The following is a 24,096-nucleotide window of genomic DNA, read 5'->3' on the forward strand; positions in this document are numbered from 1 at the left end:
CTGACTGACTGCCAGCGAGCCAGGCGCGCTCCCGACTTGTACGTAGGAGACACGTAGTAAGTGACGTCACAAAGAGGCGTGTATATTCCGCACGCCCCCAGATGGTAAGTGATGCAATTTCCAATGTATGACTAAGATTAGAATTACAGCCAGGTAGTCAGTCTTGCAACGCCACCAGGTGAAAACACGTCTTCTCTTGCCAAGACTGAGGTAACGTTACACGTATTGCACGTAATCAACGATATAAAATGTAAAAACAAACTTTCACTTATCAGCAGCAGAACACATTTTGCTTTGAAAGATAGTTATCATTTTTCATGACCCACTAGAAAAATAAAAAAAATACACTTCATGCCAGAGTGCAGTTCTATTATTCATTAATAAGCGCACTTGGCTGCTTTAATCTATTGACTTTCTCTTTGTCACTTCTACTACTTGTGACTAAGCGCCATTGCAGCAACCCTGAGGCTGATGTTTGAAGGAACGCCCAGAGCTGAACGTCATTGTGAAGGAACATCCTATTACCCCCACTAAACAGTCTTAAGTTCATGCATCACTAATAAGATTAAAATTAACGACTCACTCTAATACAAATTAATTCTTATGCAAAGATGACTCGGTCTAGTTGGAAACTTTCGTTCATGTGTAGTCTATGTGTAAAATAGCTACAAGAATAACTCCACGCTAGAACAAGATTGGCCAAAAGGTGCAGTGCTTCTCGATGTTGTAAATTTGAAATGGTCATAAATCCAAAGTGCGTGTCATTTGTGTACATCTGAGACTGCCCTCTGCTTTGAAATGTTTTATTTTGCTCTGTGGTGTTGTAGACTCTGGCAGCGTGCCTGTCCCCCTCTGCCCTCCACCGCTTCTCCAAAGATTTGTTCAGTGAGGCTGCAAAAATCTGCTCCTACAAGGAAGCTATGAATATTTCAGATATCTGGGCCCAGCAGTAACATGTGGCTAGTACTGCTGTCCGTGTGTATACGCTTGGAAGCAAATAGAATATTGGATATGTATTAAACATTAAAGATGTTCTGAAAAGGTTCCTCTAATTAAGGTAAACAGATAGGTTGGCCTTTCAGTTGAATCTTTCTCTAAATGGTCTTAACCAATTGGAGCTTCCCCACTATTCAGCAAAGAGATGAACCACGTAAAAAAAAAAAAAAAAAACTGAATGTGTTCCACGTGAACGTGGCAATCCATTTTCCGAGGCTGCGAAATTGATTAAGTTGACCTCATGATTGACTGACCTGCGCTGCCCTCCAATGTGTTTGAATAGGGAGGCCAACTCTTATTTTTGCTTGGGACCACAATACTTTTTTCCCTAGTAGTATTGAATTGTTATTTTTTTAGATTAACATTTAAAAAAAAAGAAAATTGGACTGATGTTGTTTTTCCTCTGAGGCCAGTTGTTTGCATGGCAGTCTGTAGCTCCACCATAAAAATAATATTTTTTCTCATAACATTACATCTTATTGTAACCAGTGAATTAATAAATTCCTCCTCTCTTGCGGAGAATATTATAATGACATCATTGTCAAACATTGTGTAGGTGGTAAGCTATTTTGCAGTGTGGAAAATCATGGCGCCCACCACGACAGAACAAAAATGTGGCAATACACCCACTGCGGATGGTTTCTCCGAGGAAATATTTATTTTCATGTCTGAGTAGTTTAACAGTAATAAGCCATTACAATCATAACCAATTTTGCTGCAGCTTCTTTTCAACTGCCTGTAAACGCCAGCATTTTCCCACCTTTTTCTCTTTCATTGTTCTATGTAAATGATCATAATACAGTCTGAGTACAAATGAGTGATAAGTTCCACTTTCCGCCTTTTGTTGGCTGACATCAAGAGTCATGCGAAAGCCACAAAATGTATAAAATAACTATGTCCAATGTAAAAACAGAGAAGCCACTTCGTACTTGAGTACATTTGTCATCTCTTATTTTTAAAATGGCCCTTCCTGTTTTACTGCTGCTGGAAATGAATCATTGTAGAAATAATAAATATGCAGCCGCGCAGACACACTCAAACCATATTTGGTGGAAATGGAAAGAAATGGTCAGCCTCACACAGAGCAACTCTGTTCAAGTTTTACTTCAAGGTGCCACATGGACATAAATGCAAACGCAAGATGTCAAATTTAGGTGCTCTGCTAATCAATTGACAGCTCGAGCCAGAAGATTTAGATCAATAGACCAATAGAAGTTTTTTTTCAACATTCTCAACCTTTGGAAAATTTTGTCTCGTCGTCTTGTTCCTTGCCGTGGATGCTCTCATTTCCAAAACACAAGTCATCCTGGCTCTCTCTGTAATTTTAATCAGCTATCAACTCTGATTTGTCTTTTCTCTTGTTATGCAACAATTTGGGAATCTGTAATGTCATCCCGAGGCATGGAAAAATGATACGATATAAATATCCAGACCGCAGATAAGCAAATTTCATCAATGGTGATCGTCACATGGAAATTTTGTGGGGCGGAATAACCGCAATTTGTCACTGAAGATGTTTACAGCACGCCATCTGTGGAGCTGAATTATTCATAAGAAAATCCAAATAACAATGCTGCGCTTTCTTCAATGCAGAAACAGTTGTCGATTCATCACACATTGCTCAGGGGTTTCGCTTTGAGAAAGAGAACATACAGTTCCCGACAGTTCCTTTGTCTTTGTTGTATATTGACCATGCGTATAGAACAAAAGTTCAATTTGATTGTGTTTATTCTGTCATATCGGCCTGATTCTTTGACTATCCTTATATGCTTTGTCCTTTTATGATGTCACCTTTAATATGTCATATAGGCCATGTTCATGCTCCACAGGCATGCACGCACGTAGCAGACACGTACGTACGTGCCTGTGGGATTTAGTGGCTTGGTGCGGCAATACTCCCAAATTGAAAAAATGTCCCAGCATAAAGAGCCTCTGTTCTGCATGAGCAAGCCGACAAAACAGAAGATCAAAAATAACAAACAAAAGTGCTGTCCTGCATCATCTAACATGAACCCAAAAAGCGTGTCATTCTCATGGAGCCTGGAAATGCAGAGTTTGCAAAATGTCTAATCCTTAAACGATCAAAAGTGGGGCTCTTCTGGAGTGTGTGATACTTTTCCGTATATTTTTCCATGGCTGTGAAAAGTTTGGTTTTGAACAGTAATTTGCGGCCTAGTAAAATGGATTTCAATTTTGACTGTATTTTTAAAAAAAAAGATTTTGCATCCCTGCTTGAGATGCCCAAATGAAATCTTGCATTATTAAGTTAACCTTGGAATGTGTGCAGAAGTGTTATGAACTGCCAAAGAAGACAAGCTTTGTGACACTGAAAATGTGGAAGCAGTAGCCAAAGTCCACCTTCCATTTATATGGGTCCAATCATTGTTAATAATTGTTTGACTCAAATTCCAGATAAGCAAAAATGCTCCTGATGTTGCAACGCAGACCTCCTCAGTAGGTTCTTGTATAGCAAATGTGAATAATGCAGGTCAATCCGAAGGCGCGCACACACACAAACAATTCAACTTGAAATATTTTATGGGATTAAAAGTACAACAGCCATTTATTTATTTGTGTTTCTAAGCAACAGTTCTTTGTAGTATTTAGGCTGCAGGCTGGAATGCGAATGCTTGTTGGCTGGACTTTGGTAGCTCAAAAACCACATGAAGTTTTTACAGCTATTTGCATTTCATTTCATGCTTACTGACAAATTATTTACTATTCAAGACCTGTGCTACAAAGCCACACATTTAACATGACGCAGCCAAAAAACATGACTTTCCTGTCCTCGAGCAATGTTTGAATGCTTATCATGTGGAATATGTAAACATGATCATCTTGTTTTCATGCTATTTTTGGGACCGTGACCTTCTCTCTCCTGCAAGTAGTTTTGTTATGCCAGCAACTGCATAGATCTGGAGGCATTTACCTTGATATTTACTTTGGAGTGAAATCGTCTTCGCTCTAATGTCGCATAAAATAGAAAAACGTGCAAAATTGTATCATTTAAAAATATACATTCTAAGTGCTATATATCTCTATAATGCCCCCCCCACCCGAACCTTTAGTGCTTTGACTAATCCACAGTGTGCTTCATATATATGCTTGGTGAGGATAAGCGGTTTTGGTTAATGGATGGATGGTAACTCCACTCCGCATTTGTCAATTCATTCCGGTTGACAGTCATGATATACTTTGCGTGTAAACGATTTCCAATGTGTGGGTCGTCTTGGGATGTTCTTGCATGTTTCCAGTGCGTTGAATCGGATTGTGCATCTGCTGCTTCGTGGCTTAACATAAAAGGCTCGCTTGGAGAAGACGCCTGAGATTGTTGCGTAATGCATTTCCACCCACTCTCCTTTTCCCTATTCTCCATGATGTGCTAGTCTTCCACTCAAATCCCCATCATCCCAACATCTGTTCCACAAGCTTGTCATCATTTGTGCCACATCACTATTGGTTGCTGTTATTACTGCTGAGTCTTCTTCACCCAATGAGCACTTCAAACTGGATTTGTACAGAAAATCCATTAAACACACACCAGATCACTTCCGTAGAACCACGTGCCAGACAGAATGACATCAGATAACATAGTGTAAATTCAATTCAACGTTCTATTCACAAAGGATATCGTGCTAATGACATACATACCAGTGCAAACATGCCCACAAAGTGTGACAGATGGGTGAAGTCTGCTTTTGATTTCCCTCAGGTTGCAATAAGTCACGCTTGGCAAAATATTGATGCTGAATTTGGTGCTAAAGAAAACAGTGGCAAAAAATGGCAGTGAGGAAGAGAAGGATGAAATTATTTAATAGTAGCAATAATATATACTATTTAATAATAATAATAAAACTGTGAACTACGCCACCCAACCACTTGGCAGACAAGTTGAGACAGTGGATTAGTATAAACAAAAGTATGACAAATGTAAATGAAAGGCTTCGTGCATGCTCTTTGCCCTCGTCCTTGACACATTTCCGTAAGCCTGGCACACCCGCAGCACCCACACCGCTTTACTGTTTTGGCAACACACCGTGTTCCGGGTTGGTATCGTGACCCAGCCCTTAACTTGGCGGATGGAACCCCATCTTTGAGGAAGTTGCAAAAGTTTTTGGTTTTCCATTTAGTTATTTAGAGTATCTTTAAGCAACACTCCCCTTACTGTATTTGTGTGTCTGGTAAACTGAGCCAGACAGGTGCAACACAACACAACAGAACAGATTGTGTCATTCTCATCTGATATTCAAAAGAATCCCTCGTTAACATTGAAAAGAGACTGATAGAGACATAAGCAAGAGTGGCAGCCAAGGGTCAAACGGAAGAATAGCAAGGATATGCTGGTGGCGTGCATCATATGAGTTAGTTGTGTTCACAACAAAAGGCAAACTTTTCAGTGATAAGAGGAAATGACTCCAGGGATGAATCATGTGGGCCAGGCTCCAAGCTCCAGGGCAGGTGTTGTGCTTGCTAACTGGAGCTGTGTCACACATGTTCTCTGGTTCACAAACAGGCTGCTGTTTGTGTCACGTAGGACCAGTGAGTCTGCACGCTGTACTCATTGAGGTGAATGTTATCACCACACCCAAGAATCGAACCCCTTTTTTTCATTTCGATGCATGATTGTGTCCGTACTTTGACCAAACGTTTTTGTAACTTTGTAAGGAACTAGTCCAGTGACCTTTGACCTCCTAAATGTTCTTCAGGTAATATTCTCCAAAACAGTCATTTCATCTTTTTTTTTTTTTCTGAGTCAGTTTTCATGAACGTAGATCCACACTATTTGATCAAGCCACGTTTCTCTGAGATTACTCATGTTTTCTTAGACGCTGGCTATCAAGCTCATCTTTCAGCATGCAAGTGAAATCTGGTGATATGTCTTGTATAAGCTTGGTGGGAACTCCATGTACCTCTGGCTCTTGTTGAGAAAGTGATGTGACTTATTGATGTTAAGAAATATCTTATGCAATCACATCCTGAAAGGCACATTTAACAAGGTGCAGTTTGACTCTGCCTTTTGCTGTCCTTCCTTATTTGTTTGCCATGCAAAATGTCTGTCTGAATGTCTGAACGTTTTGGTCAGTGAGCTTTGGATTCCCATTTGAATGTTTCCATGGACATTTCCAGCTTGCTTTCATCGAGGAAATTTATGCGACCTCTGCTGCTGTGTGCTTTCCTCCTAAAAAGCAACAAAGTAGTAAAGCAGGAGCAACACAAAAAAGACCCTAATAATACTCAGATTCATTGTAAAACTGTGTTTTGTGAATCTTTTCCCAAGGTTTTCTAGCACAAAGTTCCAAATCTGTGTTGTTCTGACTTGATGTTATTTGAGATATATACCTGTAAAATACGGTAATTGCGCCCTCTAGCGTCTATAAACAGTCATTATGGCTACAGTCATCAGTTAACAATGCAGTGCAGTTTTGGTGATTTTAAGACAAGGTGTGACGTCAGAATAGGCTTTAAATATTCACAAAGTAATTTTTTATATCATAATTATTTGTATAATATGATTACATGTGCTAATCCTCATGCATTTCTCCTCCTTTTTTGCAGGTCAAGCAAGGACAGCAATGAAGGCATATGAAGGAGTTTGGAGCCTGAGCTCATTCACTGGATTTTAAAGGATGAAGGTAAGTCACTGACGACTGATGAGTCTTTATTCTTGTGTTGGCCCGTAAGACTAAACGGTAGTGCGTATTCAAAACCGTTTTGGCTCTGGCAGTAAGCCCGCCTGTGTTTCAGTCTGTGATCACTAGATGGCGCCAGATCTGTGCTTTAAAAAAATACATGTCTAGCCTCCTCTCTGGTATACAGTAGTTCCTTTTTTGAATGCCAAAAGTTGTGACATGCAACAGCCAGTGCTCGTGTTTTATAGATATGCAAAATTAAAATACCGCAGTCGATATTAAATCGTTTTGATTGTGGTGTTGACAGTTGGATATTTTCAGATCGCAAAGTAGACATCATGACATATCATGTGATGATCGTGTGCGTGTGCATGCGTGTTTAAGAAGAGTGCGTGCACACAGCGATCCCCTCCACGAGCTTGATCCAAAAAAGCAGCAGCGCGTCCAATCAGAGCGCTGCTGCTTGCTCTTCTCGAGCTCGTGTGCGTCTTGGAGGCTCAGCTGAGAGGTGGTCTTTAAAAGTTCAGCAAAGACCACTGACCCCGCACACTTTGCTCACGACACAAGAGCGACTTGGAGCGAGGAAGAAGCCCGCAGGTTGTTGCGTAAAAAGAGGAGGCACGGACGCGCACCAAAGCTGCCTCAATGCGCAATACTTTTATTTGGCCAATCTATTTGGGGTCTTCTTAAACGCTCAATGTCTGCGCCCTGCTACCAAGACCGATATTTTTTTTAAGAGACAATATTTTAGGATTTGAAATGGGAACCCGAGTCAGGTGGTTCTTTTTTGCGCTTTCAATGGCGCTCTCATACGGCCAGGACACGGCCAACGAAGGCGCAGAAGAGGACATCCCCGAGGGCGCATCCACCCTCGCATTCGTGTTTGACGTGACCGGCTCCATGTACGACGACCTAGTCCAAGTCATAGAGGGGGCGTCCAAGATTCTGGAGACATCCTTGAGTAGACCAACTCGACCGCTCTACAATTTTGCTTTGGTCCCCTTCCATGATCCAGGTCTGACAAATGAAGCTCATCTTCCTCTTGCATTTAAAGGCTGCTGCTTTATTATTTGGGAAAGAGGGGAAAGTGAGAAATGTAATAGTTTGCTCACGATCCACCCAAGCCTGTGTTGCTCACACCTCCAGTCTCCAGATGAGGTTTGGTGTCTACACAGATGTTCATCATTCGCACTGCGCCAGCTTTAGTGCACTGTGCTTGCTCATGAAGACAAATAATGAGAAAATTGAGCTGTCAGAAAAATAGGGCTGTATTATGTACTGGTTGTCTCTCAGTTAACAAATTGGACGATAGCACATTGCAACTATTAATATGTGGAAATTTCAAAACATTCTAAAGGTTTTCTGCATCACAAGGGTTTATGTCTACTGTGTAGATCTGGATATAAGAAGCTGAAGTGAAAAATGTCTGACAGTGTAGTCCGGCCCATTGCTTGAAAGTGGCTTTGGATCTTCAGCCAATCGGTCCCGGGCGGAGTTGTTTCTGCTCCTCAAACTGCAAAAGAGTTTCGATTTGATTGCGGCAAAGTAGGTCACTCCATTTTGCCTCAAGACAAACCAACCCAGTTCCTCTCAATTATTTTATTAATGCAACGCTGTTCTTATCAAATCGTCAATAGTCTCCTTTCAAATCAAATCGAATGTTGGCTTCAAGACTTCCGTTTAATGCATTTAACAGTGAGCCGGGAGATAGTCTATAGGATTCCTATTCCAGATGTTTGTTTTCCGCCGCTAAATTTCCGCCTGACACACATTTGATTGAAGCGCATTTTTGCAATCATTTATTTAAGCAAGCAGTTGTGTTGCCTAGAATAATAATCTTCCGGAAGAAACTATGCACAGTGTACACAAATGATGAATTCATTATTTGGTGGCCCTGGGGAAAGGCAAAAATGTCAGATCATTAGTAGATAATAAAAGGAGGGAGGCAAGTGTCGCGTATTAAGGCTTAATGCTAAGCAACTGTTTGATCAGACAAAAGCTCTATTGTTGTCTGGGCGTTTGTCCGCCCGCCGCCATATGACATCTATTTCTTTCCCGAAACTTTTACGAGGATATGCGAATGTGTTCTCCAAAACCTTGAGGGAAGTGGAGGATGAGGAGCGCAGCCAAAGTAGCAGAACATTTCCCCAAACGTTCTTCCCAGTGTCTGTTGTTCTTCCTTAGCCGTATATTTGAATTTGACTTTCCCAAAGAATCTTTTTTATTATTAGAAAGTGTGTCTTTTGGATCGCAATGCTGACCCAGTATGATAAAAGCCGCCCTCCTGTTTGACTTGGCTCCATTTAAATCAGAGAGAGCGTAAACATCCAACAGTGTGTTTGTTTCGCTCGCCCTGTGTTGTGTGCTTTGCTGTGTGTGTATATGTGTGTTTGTGTGTGTCAAGCGAGTGTCAAGAGGATGCGTGGATATTTGGTTTAGCCAGGAAACCCCCCAAATCCCCTGACCTTTCCATCCTGCAGAGTGAGAAAGCAAAACGGAATCTCTTGAAAACGAACGCTGGAGTTCAGATTCGGACATTTGGCACCTTTTCTTTGGGTGCGTACTGGAGATTGGTTCCGCTAACGGGATGACCTGCCCTGACCTGAGCGGCCGGCTCTCCTTAGTTAGAGGACTGTGCAAGTTTGGAGCGATGAAATGATGGTTTAGCTGAAAGCTCAAAGGCACTCATCTCTTTGTTGCTCTTCATTGTCCACCAGCCATCCATCCATCCACCCATCCCCTTTGTGTTGTTCATTTTAGAGCAGCCGTTTAGATTACAAGGAGCTGGAGCCAGTTAATAATAATGATGCCATTAGACAGGAATGCCAGAAGATAGTCGAGGAGCTGGAGGAGAACAGAGTGTGAGTCTTTTAACCTGCTACAGTAGATTTCAATTGGCTTACAGCCTTTCCCAAAGTGCCTTCCACTCCATCTAGCTTTGTAATTAGCACCGGCTCAAGGGTCACCCTCCTTTTATTTTGGAAGGGAACATACCCGTGGCTTACGGGAATGTCTATCCTACTTTGATTAAGTAAGAAAAAAAAGTTGTGATGAAGTCAGAGAAGTAAAGATGAAACGATTAGGGCAATTTATTTATTTATTTATGCTATAGACTGAAAATATTCAGGTTTAGCGTTAATATATGTCAAATTGACCCGAGGGCGGGCTGCAAGTTGTCACAGCTGACCGACTTAAAAACAAAATGTAGAATTAGATCCCCATTGTTGGCATATTTATGAATGAAATATTTCTGTCCCTCACCGAGACTTCTTCTGCTGTGCCAGACCACGAAGCTCGGCAAAGTCAGATCTTCCAAATTGGCAAATCCGCTTGACAATCAACCTACCAAAATCGAGCCCAATGTGTGTGAAACTGCAGCGAGGAAATTGAACAATCAACATGAAGCGTTGTGTTTTGTTAACCGTAAGCGAATAACCTAAACTGTTTTGCGACGTTTGGTTAGATGTCAGAATTCCAGTGACCTCTAACCAATGACTGCGTTAATTGATTTGTTTGAGGTATGTTGTGCCTTGGGGCCAGACGTGTTGATCTGAGCGCCGTCTAACTCTTACCATGTGTCTGTTTGTCACGACTGACCACCCGAAGCGATTCTCATCACGGGGGCAACAGGAAAGGATAACACCATTTCATGAATGTCCTTCTTTTTTTTTTTTTGCATCACAGTCGGACAAAGCCAAGAGTTGCTTTAGTAAGCTCCGGAGCACCGACTGGAAATCTCTTAATAAGCATCAGTGTGTGTGGTCTACTTTGCTAATCTGCTGCATCTTGGCTTTCTTTGTCAGTTTTATAATGACGCTTTGCTTTTGAAAACAAACAAGAGACTTTGTGCCGTATAGTCGGTGCTGAATGCGCTCGTTCCAAAGTGCTCAGTCAGGAGATTTGCAGACATGTTGCCACTTAGTGTAGAGCCTCAACTTAAACGAAGCAATTTGGGCAATTAAGCGAATCAAATGATTCATAAAACGGTGCTGAGCCTTAGTCACAGACGTTCATTGTGACCTTTCGGTGAGAAGCCTTAAGCCATTTGATAAGTGAGCAACACTGGCGCTTTATTAAGCTGTCACTTTTTTGCTCTTTAAACTTTGGTTGGAAGAAAAGTTCATAAAGTTGTGCTGAGAAAGGAACAACACTATCACAAAGACCCGGCCGGGGTCATGAAGTTTCTCAGAACTTTTTTTCTGGCTTGTTGGACATTGCTCTTCCTGGATTATGTATTTGCTCATGTGCACCTTCGATTTCCGCAAAGCGTAATACTCCCAAATTCATATTCATTTTCGGAGGGAGCCAAGGGAGAAATCTATATTTGCTTGTTTCCGAGAAGGTTCATCTGGAATTCATCAGAGCGGCGTAGTTATTGCCTCATCAAACCTTTTATGGTTAGAACAGTCATTAAAGTCACGTCAGAATGATTTATCCATCCATTTTGATATTGATTAAAATTGGAAGGCTTGTTAATTGAATGCAATTTCCCCTGCGTACGCATGACTTTGGACAAATAAAAGTTGATGGTGATAATGTGATCCAGATGTGCGGACCATACCCGGATTGTGGAGTTCAAGTGCATGCTTGAACAGCCATTAAGGTCAAGGGTCAGCTGTGGAAACACGGGTCAACAGGGGATGAAAAATTATACTAACTTTACTGCAATGACGGAGCGAGGGGCGGAGCCCTAGGGGCACTGAATAAAATATACCAGACCAGAAAATGTAATTTTGGGTATTTTCCAATTTTGACTGGATTTTATTTTTTTCCCCCACCCATATAATGAATCTTTATCAGTATTTTCTGATTTGGTCCCCCAAGAAAAAAGTCCTAGCTTGATGATTAAGGATGTGCTGTAGGTCTGGAAAATACAAGAAGGCATCAGAGCCAAGGCAAGGTGGGGTTGAAATTTTCTTTTACGCCGACATCTAGGGATTTTACTGTTTGATAGATGGCTCTGATGAAAACCCAGAATCCGAAAAGTGAAATACTAGTCGTGAACATGTGCACATTTTACACGACATGCTCGCTAATGCATGCTAAACAGTGTGCAGTTCCACATGTGTTCTCACAGTAGGACCGACCGACCGACCGACCGAGTGAGCCAGCGAGCCAGCGATGGAATGAATTCCACCCTATAGCTGATGGTCACTGACAGCCACTCTTGTACTGGCACATTTTCTCCTGAGTCAGCAGAATGACAGTGCTCAGCATGGCTTTATAGCATCTGCTCCCTTTTAAGTGCTGTAACAGCTACTTGTTGAGAACTGAACATACGAGTGTGTGGGCGAAAAGAAAAAAAAAGAAAAAGACCCTGACTGTCGGCAATTGACAAGCAGCACGGAAAGGATTGCCTTCAATCTCAGAGGTTACTGTTTGTTGTTTTGTTTGTTGAACTCTTTTGTGCGCATTTAGTTCCAGAACAACAAAGCCCGAATCATAATACTAAGTGTAAAACTCCTTTCTATCTTTAAAAAAGTTTTATATTCCTGTTTTCAGTTAGCTTGGCCTGCTGTGCCGTATAGGTTACTTAAAGAAGATTTATTTTCCCCAAATGATCTTCATACTTTATCACTTGACAAAACAGTGTGTGCTGTTGATGTTGTAAGGAAGCAGAAAGTCACACCCCACTGAATCTGGCTGCTTGTCGGAATGAGAGTGGACATTTTGCTGTGCCTCGTTAGATGACCATTGGAGTGTTTTTAATTTTGTGGGCTGCATTGGCGGCATTGCAGAAGGATGCTGTAAGAGTACCTGAAGCTTTGATGACTGACGTCAACTTGGCATGACCAGTAAAGTCAGGCAAAAGGAAGAGGTGCACATCTTTATATGTATCTGTTTGTCTGATCTATGCTGCTCATTTTTTCCTTTTCCGTCGCTCTTAACAATTTTACCAGCATTCTTTCACTCTGAGTTCATTCATTTCGCTTTGTTCATGCCAATTATGTGTTCTTTTTCGTTTCCTTCTGTCCTTTCCTTTTGGCTCCAGCCAGGATTGTAGTCAGGTTCCTCCTTTGTGGTATGTCGTCATGCGCACATGGCGTGCGTCATGAAAATGTCATTCGTTTGATTTGTTAAATATTAGCCGCAAAGGTTGATGATGATGATGATCATAATTAACATCAGATCATTTCATTGTTCTTCATCTGCAAACACAAACAACCCGCATATCGAGTTAAGTCCCCGAAAATCGTCACAAATGTTCAGATGGAGTGATTTTCATTGAGCTGTGTGATTGACTTTCCATATTTCTTTGCAGAAATCGGACCCGTAACAATCACAACAGATCCAAAGAAATTCCAGTATGAGCTGAGGGAGCTGTATGTTCAGGTGAGTTGAGCAGGCATCAACTTTAAAGACCTTTGAACTGATGTCATGCTGAGACATTTCTTCAATGTGCTCAATCTGCTGCAGAAAACAAAATATCCATGTCAAAGTCCAAAAGTCTGTCTGTCCGTCTCATGCCTTGGAATCCTGCAGAGAGAGGATGTTTCTCTTTGACCTCAGCAGGCAGCCAGACACAGATATGAGCAAAGAATAATGAGCAAAAAGAGCAATCACATGCTTTTCTAATCGACTCGCTTTGTTTCTTATCACTCGGTTACGTGACGACCGACTGCACGCTCCGCAAGATTTGAGCTCTGCAACAATTTTAAACGTGATTAGTCAGTTAGAATGCCTTGAGGCGGTGTTGTGCTTCACATAGGTCAAGGGTTACCCACATTTAGGGGGATACTTTGACCGTTGTTTTTGGTTTATCATCCCTGCACATTTTTGCAATTGTTTTCATTGGCAGGGTGGCGGTGACTGTCCAGAGATGAGCATTGGCGCTATCAAAATTGCCCTGGAGATCTCACTGCCAGGATCCTTCATTTACGTCTTTACAGATGCCCGCTCCAAAGATTACAAGCTCACCTACGACGTCCTTCAACTCATTCAGCAGAAACAGTCCCAGGTCTGGCCGGCTGATATTCTTCACAATAAATATTTGCTGAGACTTTTCTATGGTGTGGCTGCAGGTGGTGTTTGTGTTGACGGGGGATTGCGATGACAGGACTCACATTGGCTACAAGGCATATGAGGAAATTGCTTCCACCAGCTCAGGACAGGTTTTTCATCTCGACAAGAAACAGGTCAATGAGGTAAGGGTGCTACTAAAAAGAAATTCAGGAGTGCATTTCTGTACTCCTCTCAACTTTGAAGTCCAACTTTCAAATTGTCTGAGTCACGAGTAAAATATTTGGATTCACAAACACGTGCCTTGGCTACAGTGATAAAAGCAGTCCGTCCGTCATGGTCGAGCTACAGAATTTAAAAAGCACCAGAGCTGTCAGTTCATAAATTATTAGAAATGTAGTTAGCGTCAATCTTTACAAATTATTTTAATGCGTTCAAAATGGCTTTTGGACTGTTACTAGAATTGGACATAATTGATGAATGGTTCTTTGGAAATTCAGCCAATGGATGATGGACAGAAAGATTGCAGATGGATATTAATCATCATTATAACAGTGTCCTTTTTTTTTTTTTTTATGTGACAGGTTTTGAAATGGGTGGAAGAGGCGGTGCAGTCCTCCAAGGTCCACCTGTTGTCAACTGATCACTCCAATGGGGTCAGCAACACCTGGCGGATCCCCTTTGACCCCAGTCTCAAGGAAGTCACTGTTTCCCTCAGTGGCCCCAATCCAGACATCCAAATTATAAACCCTCAGGGTAGGATAACTGTTGTGATCTCCTAAAATAATTTACTGCAATACTGTAGTACTATTTAACCTGAGTACCTGAGCAAAATGAATTTGTGTGATGGTGGAAAAGCCGAATCATTGCCCCGTGTTCATCATTTCAGGAAGGATGGTGGGCAAGAGTGACGGTCTGACTGAGCTGTTGCACATTCCCAACTCTGCCAAAGTTGTCAACATCAAGGACCCGCAGACCGGCTTGTGGCTTATCAAGGTAGAAAATCCAGTCTGAAAATGTTGAATCCCAGCGTTAAACAATTCTGCAACTTTCTGATGAGGTCACAAATCATATCTGAGAGAGGTTCTTAAATTGAATTACTGCACTAATATATCATTTGACATGCACGTTCTCTGCAAACAGTCCAGGTCGATAGAGATGGAGGCAATACGCTGAAACACAGACATTTTTTCTTTTTTTTTTGTGCAGACATCATATCGCACCACACTTGCATAATTCACTTCTATCAAAGTAATGCCAAACAGGACGCTAAAGTGCAGATGTTGGGACATGACAAGCATTTTTACCTGAATGATTTGTGGAAGAAGCCGTGTAGTCTCTGCTGTGACGCTTCATGATGTCAGCGCTCTCTTGATTTATCGGGAAACGTACAAACCAAACGACTGTGGCATCACTTAAGATTAGTCCCAAATGACTCAAGTTCTCCAGTCAAACATTTTCTTCAAGTTCAATGTTTTACAAAAGGATTTGGAACACCCAGCCACGGCAATGAATTCATAAATAACGAGCTCTTGCTGTTGCTCCTAAATCTTACCGCTTTAGCGGACCAAGATTTTTTTTTTTTTTGGGACAATTTATTGTGCTCAACTTTTCTGTTCCAGCACTACTGTGTCCACAGAAATGTGTAATCCACTATGAGTCCAATTTTGGAAACACAATCACATTGATTTCTTTCATCCAAAGGCTTCTGTCGTATTTGATCACTTACTGTATCTTTCTTATATTCCCATTGATCCCCCTCCAGTACTAATAAAAAATAAGCCCACCATGCTTTCTTGTCCAGGGTGCTGACAATGGAGCCGTTTTCCAAATTCAACTCCTCCACAGCGAGACTAAAAATAGGTCCTTCCCATATGTTTCTCAGGACATTCAAAAGAAGTGTGGAAACATACTTCATGGGGATTTCACTCTGCTGCCATGCTGCGTTTCAATCATTCTAATAGTCTGTGACTGTGGACTTGACTTGGATCCTTTTTAATCTGCTTTTAATCAAACATTTTACAGCGCAATGGAGAAAAGTGTGTCACCCAGTTGTTGCCGTGTCCTTAAGCAGCTGTCTTTCATGTAGAATGTCTCTCTGAAATCATTCATATGACGATTAGTATTATTTTTTTATCTTCCAAAACTGCAGCTTGTAGCACTTGGTTTGGATATTTGCCTGTTTTGTTCAAATGGCAGATTTCATCATTTGTAGCAGATGTTCTCTTAGCCCAGAAGTAGAAGCTACTTGGTGGACTAGCATTCTTTGGAGATGGACTTTCATCATCCTGCATGTGTTGTTCTCTCTTCTACTGACAGATTGTGACACCTCCAAGGTGTTTACTTTGGTAGTAATGACTTGGCCTCCATGTGGGCAAGACATCAAACACTTTTGATTATAGTGCTTGTGTGTGTCTGATTAAAGTATGAATGTCAGACTGATTGGGTCATTTTCAAATTGGTGAGGTTTTATAAGATCAGATGTTTGAATGTCACACACTTAAATCATTTTGGCTTGTCAACACTTGCAGGCACGTAGAAGACTGCCAATCTGTTTTGTCATTATGAAGGCATCGCTAACAACTGTTAAAATGCTTAGCGTGAGGATTTGTAATGATAGGTTGGAGTGCTGATGAATCTTAGTTTCGATTATACCTTCTGCACGTCACCGTACAGCTTTGGTTGTCAGTCAAAGGAACAACAAATAATATTTGTCCCGGCCTCTCTTTTAATTGCAGACTTCTAGCGAAGGAAGACACTCAGTTCGTATCTCCGGGCTCAGCAGCATCGACTTCCGAGCCGGGTTCTCCCGAAAGCCCACAATGGATTTCAAAAAGACGTTGAGTCGTCCAGTTCAAGGTTCATGAGAGCAAATATTTCTTTAGTCATTCATGTATTATTTTCAATTTTGTGCCACCGTCTCACAAGTTTTGGAACTGTTGCAGGTATTCCCACCCACATCCTGCTGAACGTAACTGGACTCTCTCCACCTGCTCGGCCTGATAGGCTTGAGCTCTTGGCGATTACGGGCAAAGTTATTAAAACTCTGCCTATCCGCTACTACCCGGAACGCCAACCATACAGCCTCTGGAACATCACTGATTTTATTCCACCCGATGAAGCATTCTTTCTGCGGGTGACAGGATATGACCGAGATGGTTTTGTTTTCCAGAGAGTCTCCAGTGTGTCCTTCTCAAGTATTATACCAGGTGGGGGATGCAGCCATGCTGGGCTGTCCGCAAATTGGCATTGTCAACAACTGACTTTGCTTTCTGATGTTTCTTCTTAGACGCCCCCAAAGTGCTGATGCCAGCAATTACCCATGGTTATTATCTCCAAAAAGGGACCGTTACATGTCAAGTGGAAAGCCTAATTCCCTTCACTCTTCGCTTCAGCAGTGACGGAAGACGACTCGGAGTGGATCAGCTATTCAGGTAGTAACTGAAAAGGGCAAAAAGGAATTTAATGTTGTAGAATTGAATTAGAATTAAATTAGAATTGAATTCCAGGGAGTCTGACACGGGCTCATGGGAAATACAAGTGGTAACCTCAAAGGATGAAGGCTACTATGAGTGCATCGCTATCAACAGCGCCGGGACAGGACGAGCTCGCACCTTTCTGGATGTATCGGGTAAGCACATACTTTTATTTCTTAGTTTTACAGTCAGTCAATGAATGAATGAGTATATAAGGTGCGGAGTAGTACTTCAGTATTCAGTCCCAACAACCCAGTGCAGTTATGTTTTTGAAAAATGTTACCCCTAATGTATTATATTAATTATACAACATAATTCTGTAAATATAATTCATACATATGTCGCAAGAAGATCTCCTACTAGTTTCCTACTTGATCATATGAACTCCTGGTCCTTCTGCAGAGCCACCTCCTGCCATCACAGTTGAAGGCAATGTGACAAGTTCTCCCGGATCCCAAGCTGTTCTCACCTGCCATGTTGCCAGCACAGTCAACTTCAACCTGACTTGGTTGAGAGAGGGTCTCGATGCCCGTCTGGACCCTCGGATACGCGTCTTGTCTAACCTTTCACTTCAAGTATCTTCCGTCACGCCCCATCACTCGGGCTGGTATGAGTGTATCGCTGTAAATGAAGGAGGGATGACAGCAAAGCGGGTCAACCTCATTGTGCAAGGTAACGAGGTTCTTTCTACATCCATGTCTTTTTTCGGTTTTGTCAAAAAGGAGACACCTGCCCTACTTCCCTCTTTGGCTCACTACAATTCACGCTGATGCTTTATTAGACACGAGAAAGATCGATGCTTCCCTTGGTGGCTCCAAAGTCAGGAGTTTACATTCCTAGAGAGTTCTGCTCTTCACATTTCAAGAATGAGGAGCTGCTTGTAGCACTAATGATAGAAAAGGATCAGTGGCACCTCAGTGCTTGCCAGGAAATGTTAATGCAGCACAGCCATTAGCTCTGCCAGTAGCAGATAATTCCACACTCAGGAGGCCGAGAAAGAACAAGAAAGAGAAACAATCTGACTCTCGACCGTGTTTACTTTGTTAGAAGTTAATTCCCAGGCCATATCCAATGACCGAAATTCCTCCTTCTACAGTGGATGGATGGATGGATGGATCCATCCATCCGTCGTGACCTATTTTGTGTGTGTGCTTGATCTCCTTCCCACTCACTCTGTCCAACAGCTGTTAGCAAGCCCTGGGGGGGTTGTAATTACGCCTTGGTCTTTGCTATCCTAGTCATTTGCCTGGCTTTGAAGAGGGGCACGTCTGATGACCCACAACACTCATGTGACATTAGGTTCACATTAAGTTGACAAAACATACGTAAAGTGCACACAGACAGAACATTGTTGCAGTTTGGATCCTAGTTTGTCTTCAAGAAAAAAAAATAGACATTTTGACATCTTTGATGCACACTGGAATTGGAAGCACAGTTTCCCACGCTGACGTTTCTACAAGCAATGTTCAATGACTGAATTTGGCAGCTAGAGTGGAACACACCCTTAAAGGCATGAATCAATTGGCTCATCTCTGAAGATTGCACAGTTTTGACCAGGTCTGGTCGTGGAAGATTATTAGTTGAGTTTCAGTTTGATTCAATTCATGAGTGCCTGAACTAGAAACAGACTAACTCTTTTTGGACCCGTATGCTGTATAAATCCAGAATTTCATTTTTCTTTTAGAAACGCCTCGTGTCTCAGTGGCGCCTCGCAACCAGACGTTTACATCAGGAGAAGAAGTGAAGATCAAATGCTCGGCCAGCGGCTACCCGCCACCTCTCCTGGCCTGGACGCACAACGGCATGTTTATCATGGCATCAAGCAGGTTTGCTTCAATAGTCTTTTGAAAAGCCCTGATATTTTATCAGCGCTCTATTAAACTATAAATATCTTTTTTTCAGACACAGAATGACTGGCGATGGCACACTATCAATAAGAAACATGGAGAAGATGGATGAAGGCGTCTACGGCTGCTTGGCCAGCAACCAAGCTGGAACTGATTCCTCTGTTTCTATCCTCGCTTACATCGGTGATTAATTAATGCCCACAGAGTTTTTCTGAATAAACACATTTTTACAATAAAAACATGAACCATACCCGCAGAATCTCCTGTGGTGACGGTGGCTGTTAATGAGATTCTCAGTGGTATCGGAGAAACCACCGTGATGGCATGTTCTGCATCTGGAATCCCTCGGCCGGAGATCTGGTGGTACAAAGGTAACAACAAAGAGCACATTTATTATTTATAAAGTGTAAAGCTAATGAATGGCTTGTGCTGTCCAGGTGATCTCCAATTGCAATCGACATCTTCGCTGGACATCGATGCACTGGCAGGTACAATGACCATCAAGAATACTAAGGAAGTTGACGCCGGAGACTACACTTGCGTGGCTACCAACACTGCCGGTACTTCGACGGGAAAGGTCGCTCTTGATGTGGGAGGTATGTACTGCATTGTTTCTTTTGTTCAAGTCATAAAATCACAATAATAGGAATGCAGATCTTGCAACTAGCCCACTTTATTGTTGATATTTCCAGAACGGTAAATGTCTTTCTTCAACAATCTCAGTCTTGATACCAAGCACAACTTTCAAAATAAAAGCCCCACTTATTTGATATTATTTGGACGGCTTCATGGTAACTGACTGGGCTAGACAAATGTTATCAAAGACAACATTTGGTTTGTTCTCGGACAGACAGACAGACAGAGGAAACGATGTCGAGACAGCTAGCAATGTGTGACATGTCAGTGAAGCACCCACAACTTCTGGGTGGGTGCATAAAACAAAGGTCTTTTTGTCCTGGCAGTCAATGAGACATTTGGTTAGATCAAAGACACATAATGATTTTAATTCGCTGTGTGGTTCACTGTAAGCTTTCAGAGGAAGATAATTGACTTGGATATTTTGCACACAAATACAAAAATAAGGGCATAGAAGTGACGCATCAGTCGCTCTTTCATGTGTCTTCAATCTTTACTTAATGGGCGGCTGACATTGAATGACCTCTGTCTTCTTCAACTTTATTGCAGATGCACCAAAGTTCACCCAGGAGCCATTAAACACGGCGGCGGACATCGGTTCCGACGTGACACTGACGTGCCGAGCCCAAGGCTATCCAGCTCCTCAAGTCACCTGGAGGAGACTGGACGCTTTGCCCCTTTTCAATAAGTACCGCGGACATAGCATCATTACTCAAGACAAGAGAGGTCTTCATATTGCTAGTGAGTGTCACATTTACTTATTTCATGTGAACCATATTATTTTGGGTTTACATACAGTTTCTTTGTCTTGTCAGACCTGTGGGTTGAGGATGAGGCCGAATATGTCTGCGAGGCATCAAACCATTTTGGCAAGATCCAAAGCCAAGCCAGCATCACTGTGACGGGACTGGGTAAGTCCGAGATTCAATATGAAATATGTTCATACTGTAACTTTTCTTTTATGTCATTCATTGTTCCCAGAGAATAATGACTATAACCAAAAAGAACACCAACAAAATGAATACCACAATTGTTCATGTGTCGCTTTCACGTGCTACTTCATTAGTGCTCCAACACATGTACCTTGTTAACAAGTGTTTCCGTTTGGCTGTGTGAGAACATTCTATATGTAGGTCACAGGTCAAAAAGTACATTCACACGTATAAACACAAACACAGGCATAAGAAAACCTGAGCATCCCAGTTTTGTTTTTGTTTTTTTTACCAAAATGATTGGACTGAATCTGTGTGTGTATGGGATTGCATTGCCAAGGACTCATCTTCTGTCCACACCCTTTTGTGTATCTAAATTTCACAGATGACATCATTGCTGTTAATGTGATCATATACAATCTCCAAATAGATCAAGCGTGTTGTAAACTATGTCTTGTAAACTCTGTGTTGTGATGTGGACAAAAAGTAAGCTGAAGTGAAATTGTTTTGTCAAGAGGTATGGTACAAAATTCCTCCTGACAATTGCAAATGTTTGATGTGCAACTGCAAGAACGTTTGGTTGAGGTCATTGCTCCCAAAGGAGCCTGGACTGCTCATTAAAGCCCAAAGTTCTCAAACTGTGCTTTGTCCAAAAAAATGCACTGTGATTTTTAAAGGTTGCGTTTGGCAAAAGTATGGAACATTTGATTAGAAAACTGTTTATCTATTGTTGTGACTAAAATGAAGATCAGATTTTGTGACTAATTTATCCCGAAATCTCGGTAATTCTAGCCAGTTCACAAACTGTTCCTTGCAACTACGTATGATTGCAAACAAAGGGTGAGTGTCCAAACTAGATGTGGAAAATGCACATGATGTTTATATTGCATTGTGTTTACAGCAACTAATTGTTGGTGGTTTTAAGAGGTGTTGGTCTCACCATGTGATGCGTGCCAAAATGCTTCACTAATGAACGGAATAAACATTTTTTATGACCAAGTGCTTTAACATATGAATGTCATCTCCAGCACCGCCTGTCATTGCAATGAGCCCAAGCGTGATCAGTGTGATCAAGGACCAGCAGGTGACTTTACCCTGCGTTCTATTGGCTGGCAATCCGCTGCCCGAGAGACAATGGCTCCATAACTACGGCTTTGTGAGTACAACAAAACCTCGCTAAATAGAAGTTCAACAAAAGTTTAATTCAAGATGCCATTTTTCAGGTGACTTCAGATGAGTACGTGAGCGTGCGGAGGGATGGCAGTCTGCACATTGAGCGAGTTCAGCTCAACGATGCCGGCGACTACACTTGCTTGGCTGAGAGCCTCGTTGGGGCCACCAACCACACCACCACTCTCAACGTCCACGGTAGACAGACAAGATAAAAGTATTTTCTATACTGCATTTTTTTGAGGCTCATTTATGTTGGTTGGCCTGTGAGTGTAGAAAAATAAAACAGGTTGCCTTTATGGCATAGCAACAAGCCGAAGAGAAAAGGAAAATGCATTAGCTTGGCCAATAGTATGTCTTGAGTGAAGGAAAGACATTCTCCAGATGCTTCTGAGATGCAAGACAACCCGGTAATGTTAAAATAGTTCATCCACCACATTTTTGCAATGACTTTCCAACTTTGTTTTGGCTTTTAGTGATTCCATCCATTCAGCATGGCCCTCAAGTTTTCAGCACTATCGAGGGGACGCCCATTGCTCTGCCCTGCCGTGCCAGTGGGATACCGACGCCTCAGATCACCTGGTCCAAGGTCTGTACAATATTCTGTTATTATGTCATATTCAAGTTAGAGTTGTGCTCAACAAAATAAGGCAAAGGAATACATCCAGAATGAATTCTAATATGACTTTGCTGGGCTGTGTACACACTCAGTCACATGAAATCATTTCCAAAACATGAATCCACAAGCAGAAGCATTTTATGACACATCATTTCCCAATTGGAATCACATGTCACGCAGGCACACCTCTTAGGGAGTAATGCCATTTTCTTGTTAGATGTGATGAGCTTTGTCTAGGTTACACTAATATGCTTTTGGATCTTGTGTGTGTGTGTTGAATAGCTCAAGCTACGGTTGAAGAATTCCAGGGGTTGTTTAGTGTCACATGCCTGGAAATCAAGTTACATTGTAAATGAACTCTGGAATTTCAATATTCCGTGCGTGTCTGTGTGAGGCCACATGTTTGTCCGCCATGTGTTTGCGCCATTAAACTACCTGTGTGAACCGGCTCGTACGCTCGGCGCCACGCTGACCTTTGCTTTTATGCGTTGGGTTAGATGCTACTGCCTAACTTCTAATAACATATAATGCTTTGTGTTTTGCCGCTTCCATTCACCCTTTGCGATCTGTTTTGAAGGGCGGGGAGCTTATTAACTTGGGTGGTCCAGCCTTCTCCTTGGACTCTGACGGCAGCTTGCTCATTGCCTCACCCTCTGGAAATGAGACGGGAGAGTTCCTCTGCACAGCTGCCAATGCTGCTGGTCACACCTCGAGAAAAGTTCAGCTTACCGTTTATGGTAATGCATATGCAAAATGAGCCTAGATTTCTTACATTTTGGGAAACTCCACAATGATAGGTTTTAAATCATTTTATTAAATGTCTTCTTGGAATGGTCTTGTGAGCTATATATGTAACTATAGAATCACAGATTTTTTTTTTTTTTTTCAACGCGTCTCTGGAGAGTTTTTTTACATTTTTAAAAAAAGGGATGAAGAACCAATTGTGAGAATTAGCATTATTTGATTCCTTGGCACCTTTTCCCATTTATCCTTTGCATTTCCAGTTCGCCCGAGGTCCAATGCTGCTGGTGCCAGAGGCTCCTCTGACCCAACAAGGATGTCGGTGATTGAGGGCATGGATGCAATTTTACCCTGTGAAGTCCAGAGTGTCCCTCCACCCTCCATTAGCTGGGCCAAGGAGAGGCAGCTCATCTCTCCTTACTCCCCGAGGTCAAACAGTCATTTTGGAAAATATTTCAACAGTCCCAAACCTCTGTGTCTATTGAAAATATGAATTGTCACTGCCATTCAACTGCACTAGCTTTTAATATTTATTCTATGTGTTTCTTCCAGGCACCATCAGCTCTCCTCAGGGTCACTGAAAATCTTTGAGACCAAATTGTCAGACAGTGGCCTCTATGTATGTCTTGCCTCCAACATTGCTGGCAACCTAACTCAAACCATCGAATTGAGTGTTCTGGGTAAGTTTGCATTAACATTCAACTACAGTACTAGCAAATAAAGCATATTACATTGTGAACCTCTCCCCATCAGTGCCCCCGAGTATCCAGGCTGGTCCCAAGGTCATGAAAGTCCAGATGGGTCATCTTGTGGAGCTTCTGTGCATAGCCCAAGGTGTCCCGAAGCCCACCCTTTCCTGGACAAGAGATGGCCGGACATATCCTATGTCACCTGATGGCACGCTCACTTTGGACCAAGTGGGCCTGGACGATGAAGGAACTTACACGTGTACAGCAGTCAACATTGCAGGCAGCGATGAAGCTCAAATTCAACTACTAATCCAAGGTTGCTTTCAAATATTCTGAGGATATTGATTTTCAAGCTGTATTCATTGTTGTTTGGTAATTCCATTTTCAAGGCCATCTCACA

At 42.0% G+C, this 24,096-nt stretch overlaps 1 protein-coding gene across 1 annotated transcript in view; it reads left to right on the forward strand.

Annotated features, from left to right (window-relative positions):
• Positions 1-7,047: 7,047 nt before the first annotated feature.
• Positions 7,048-24,096, forward strand: part of hmcn1 (hemicentin 1) — a 42,799-nt gene continuing 25,750 nt past the window's right edge. The window contains exons 1-24 of the mRNA XM_049720014.2: positions 7,048-7,641; positions 12,889-12,959; positions 13,426-13,584; positions 13,649-13,771; positions 14,171-14,342; positions 14,476-14,582; positions 16,325-16,445; positions 16,532-16,795; positions 16,876-17,020; positions 17,096-17,217; positions 17,465-17,734; positions 18,747-18,888; positions 18,965-19,092; positions 19,167-19,280; positions 19,347-19,505; positions 20,095-20,286; positions 20,361-20,456; positions 21,506-21,633; positions 21,701-21,845; positions 22,124-22,236; positions 22,844-23,003; positions 23,271-23,436; positions 23,560-23,687; positions 23,761-24,012. Coding sequence (XP_049575971.1) covers positions 7,386-7,641; positions 12,889-12,959; positions 13,426-13,584; positions 13,649-13,771; positions 14,171-14,342; positions 14,476-14,582; positions 16,325-16,445; positions 16,532-16,795; positions 16,876-17,020; positions 17,096-17,217; positions 17,465-17,734; positions 18,747-18,888; positions 18,965-19,092; positions 19,167-19,280; positions 19,347-19,505; positions 20,095-20,286; positions 20,361-20,456; positions 21,506-21,633; positions 21,701-21,845; positions 22,124-22,236; positions 22,844-23,003; positions 23,271-23,436; positions 23,560-23,687; positions 23,761-24,012 — 3,733 coding nt within the window. The 5' untranslated portion in view covers positions 7,048-7,385. The remainder of the gene's footprint in view (positions 7,642-12,888; positions 12,960-13,425; positions 13,585-13,648; positions 13,772-14,170; positions 14,343-14,475; positions 14,583-16,324; positions 16,446-16,531; positions 16,796-16,875; positions 17,021-17,095; positions 17,218-17,464; positions 17,735-18,746; positions 18,889-18,964; positions 19,093-19,166; positions 19,281-19,346; positions 19,506-20,094; positions 20,287-20,360; positions 20,457-21,505; positions 21,634-21,700; positions 21,846-22,123; positions 22,237-22,843; positions 23,004-23,270; positions 23,437-23,559; positions 23,688-23,760; positions 24,013-24,096) is intronic.

This window comes from Syngnathus scovelli, chromosome 10 (assembly GCF_024217435.2).
Source record: "Syngnathus scovelli strain Florida chromosome 10, RoL_Ssco_1.2, whole genome shotgun sequence".
NCBI lineage: Eukaryota > Metazoa > Chordata > Actinopteri > Syngnathiformes > Syngnathidae > Syngnathus > Syngnathus scovelli.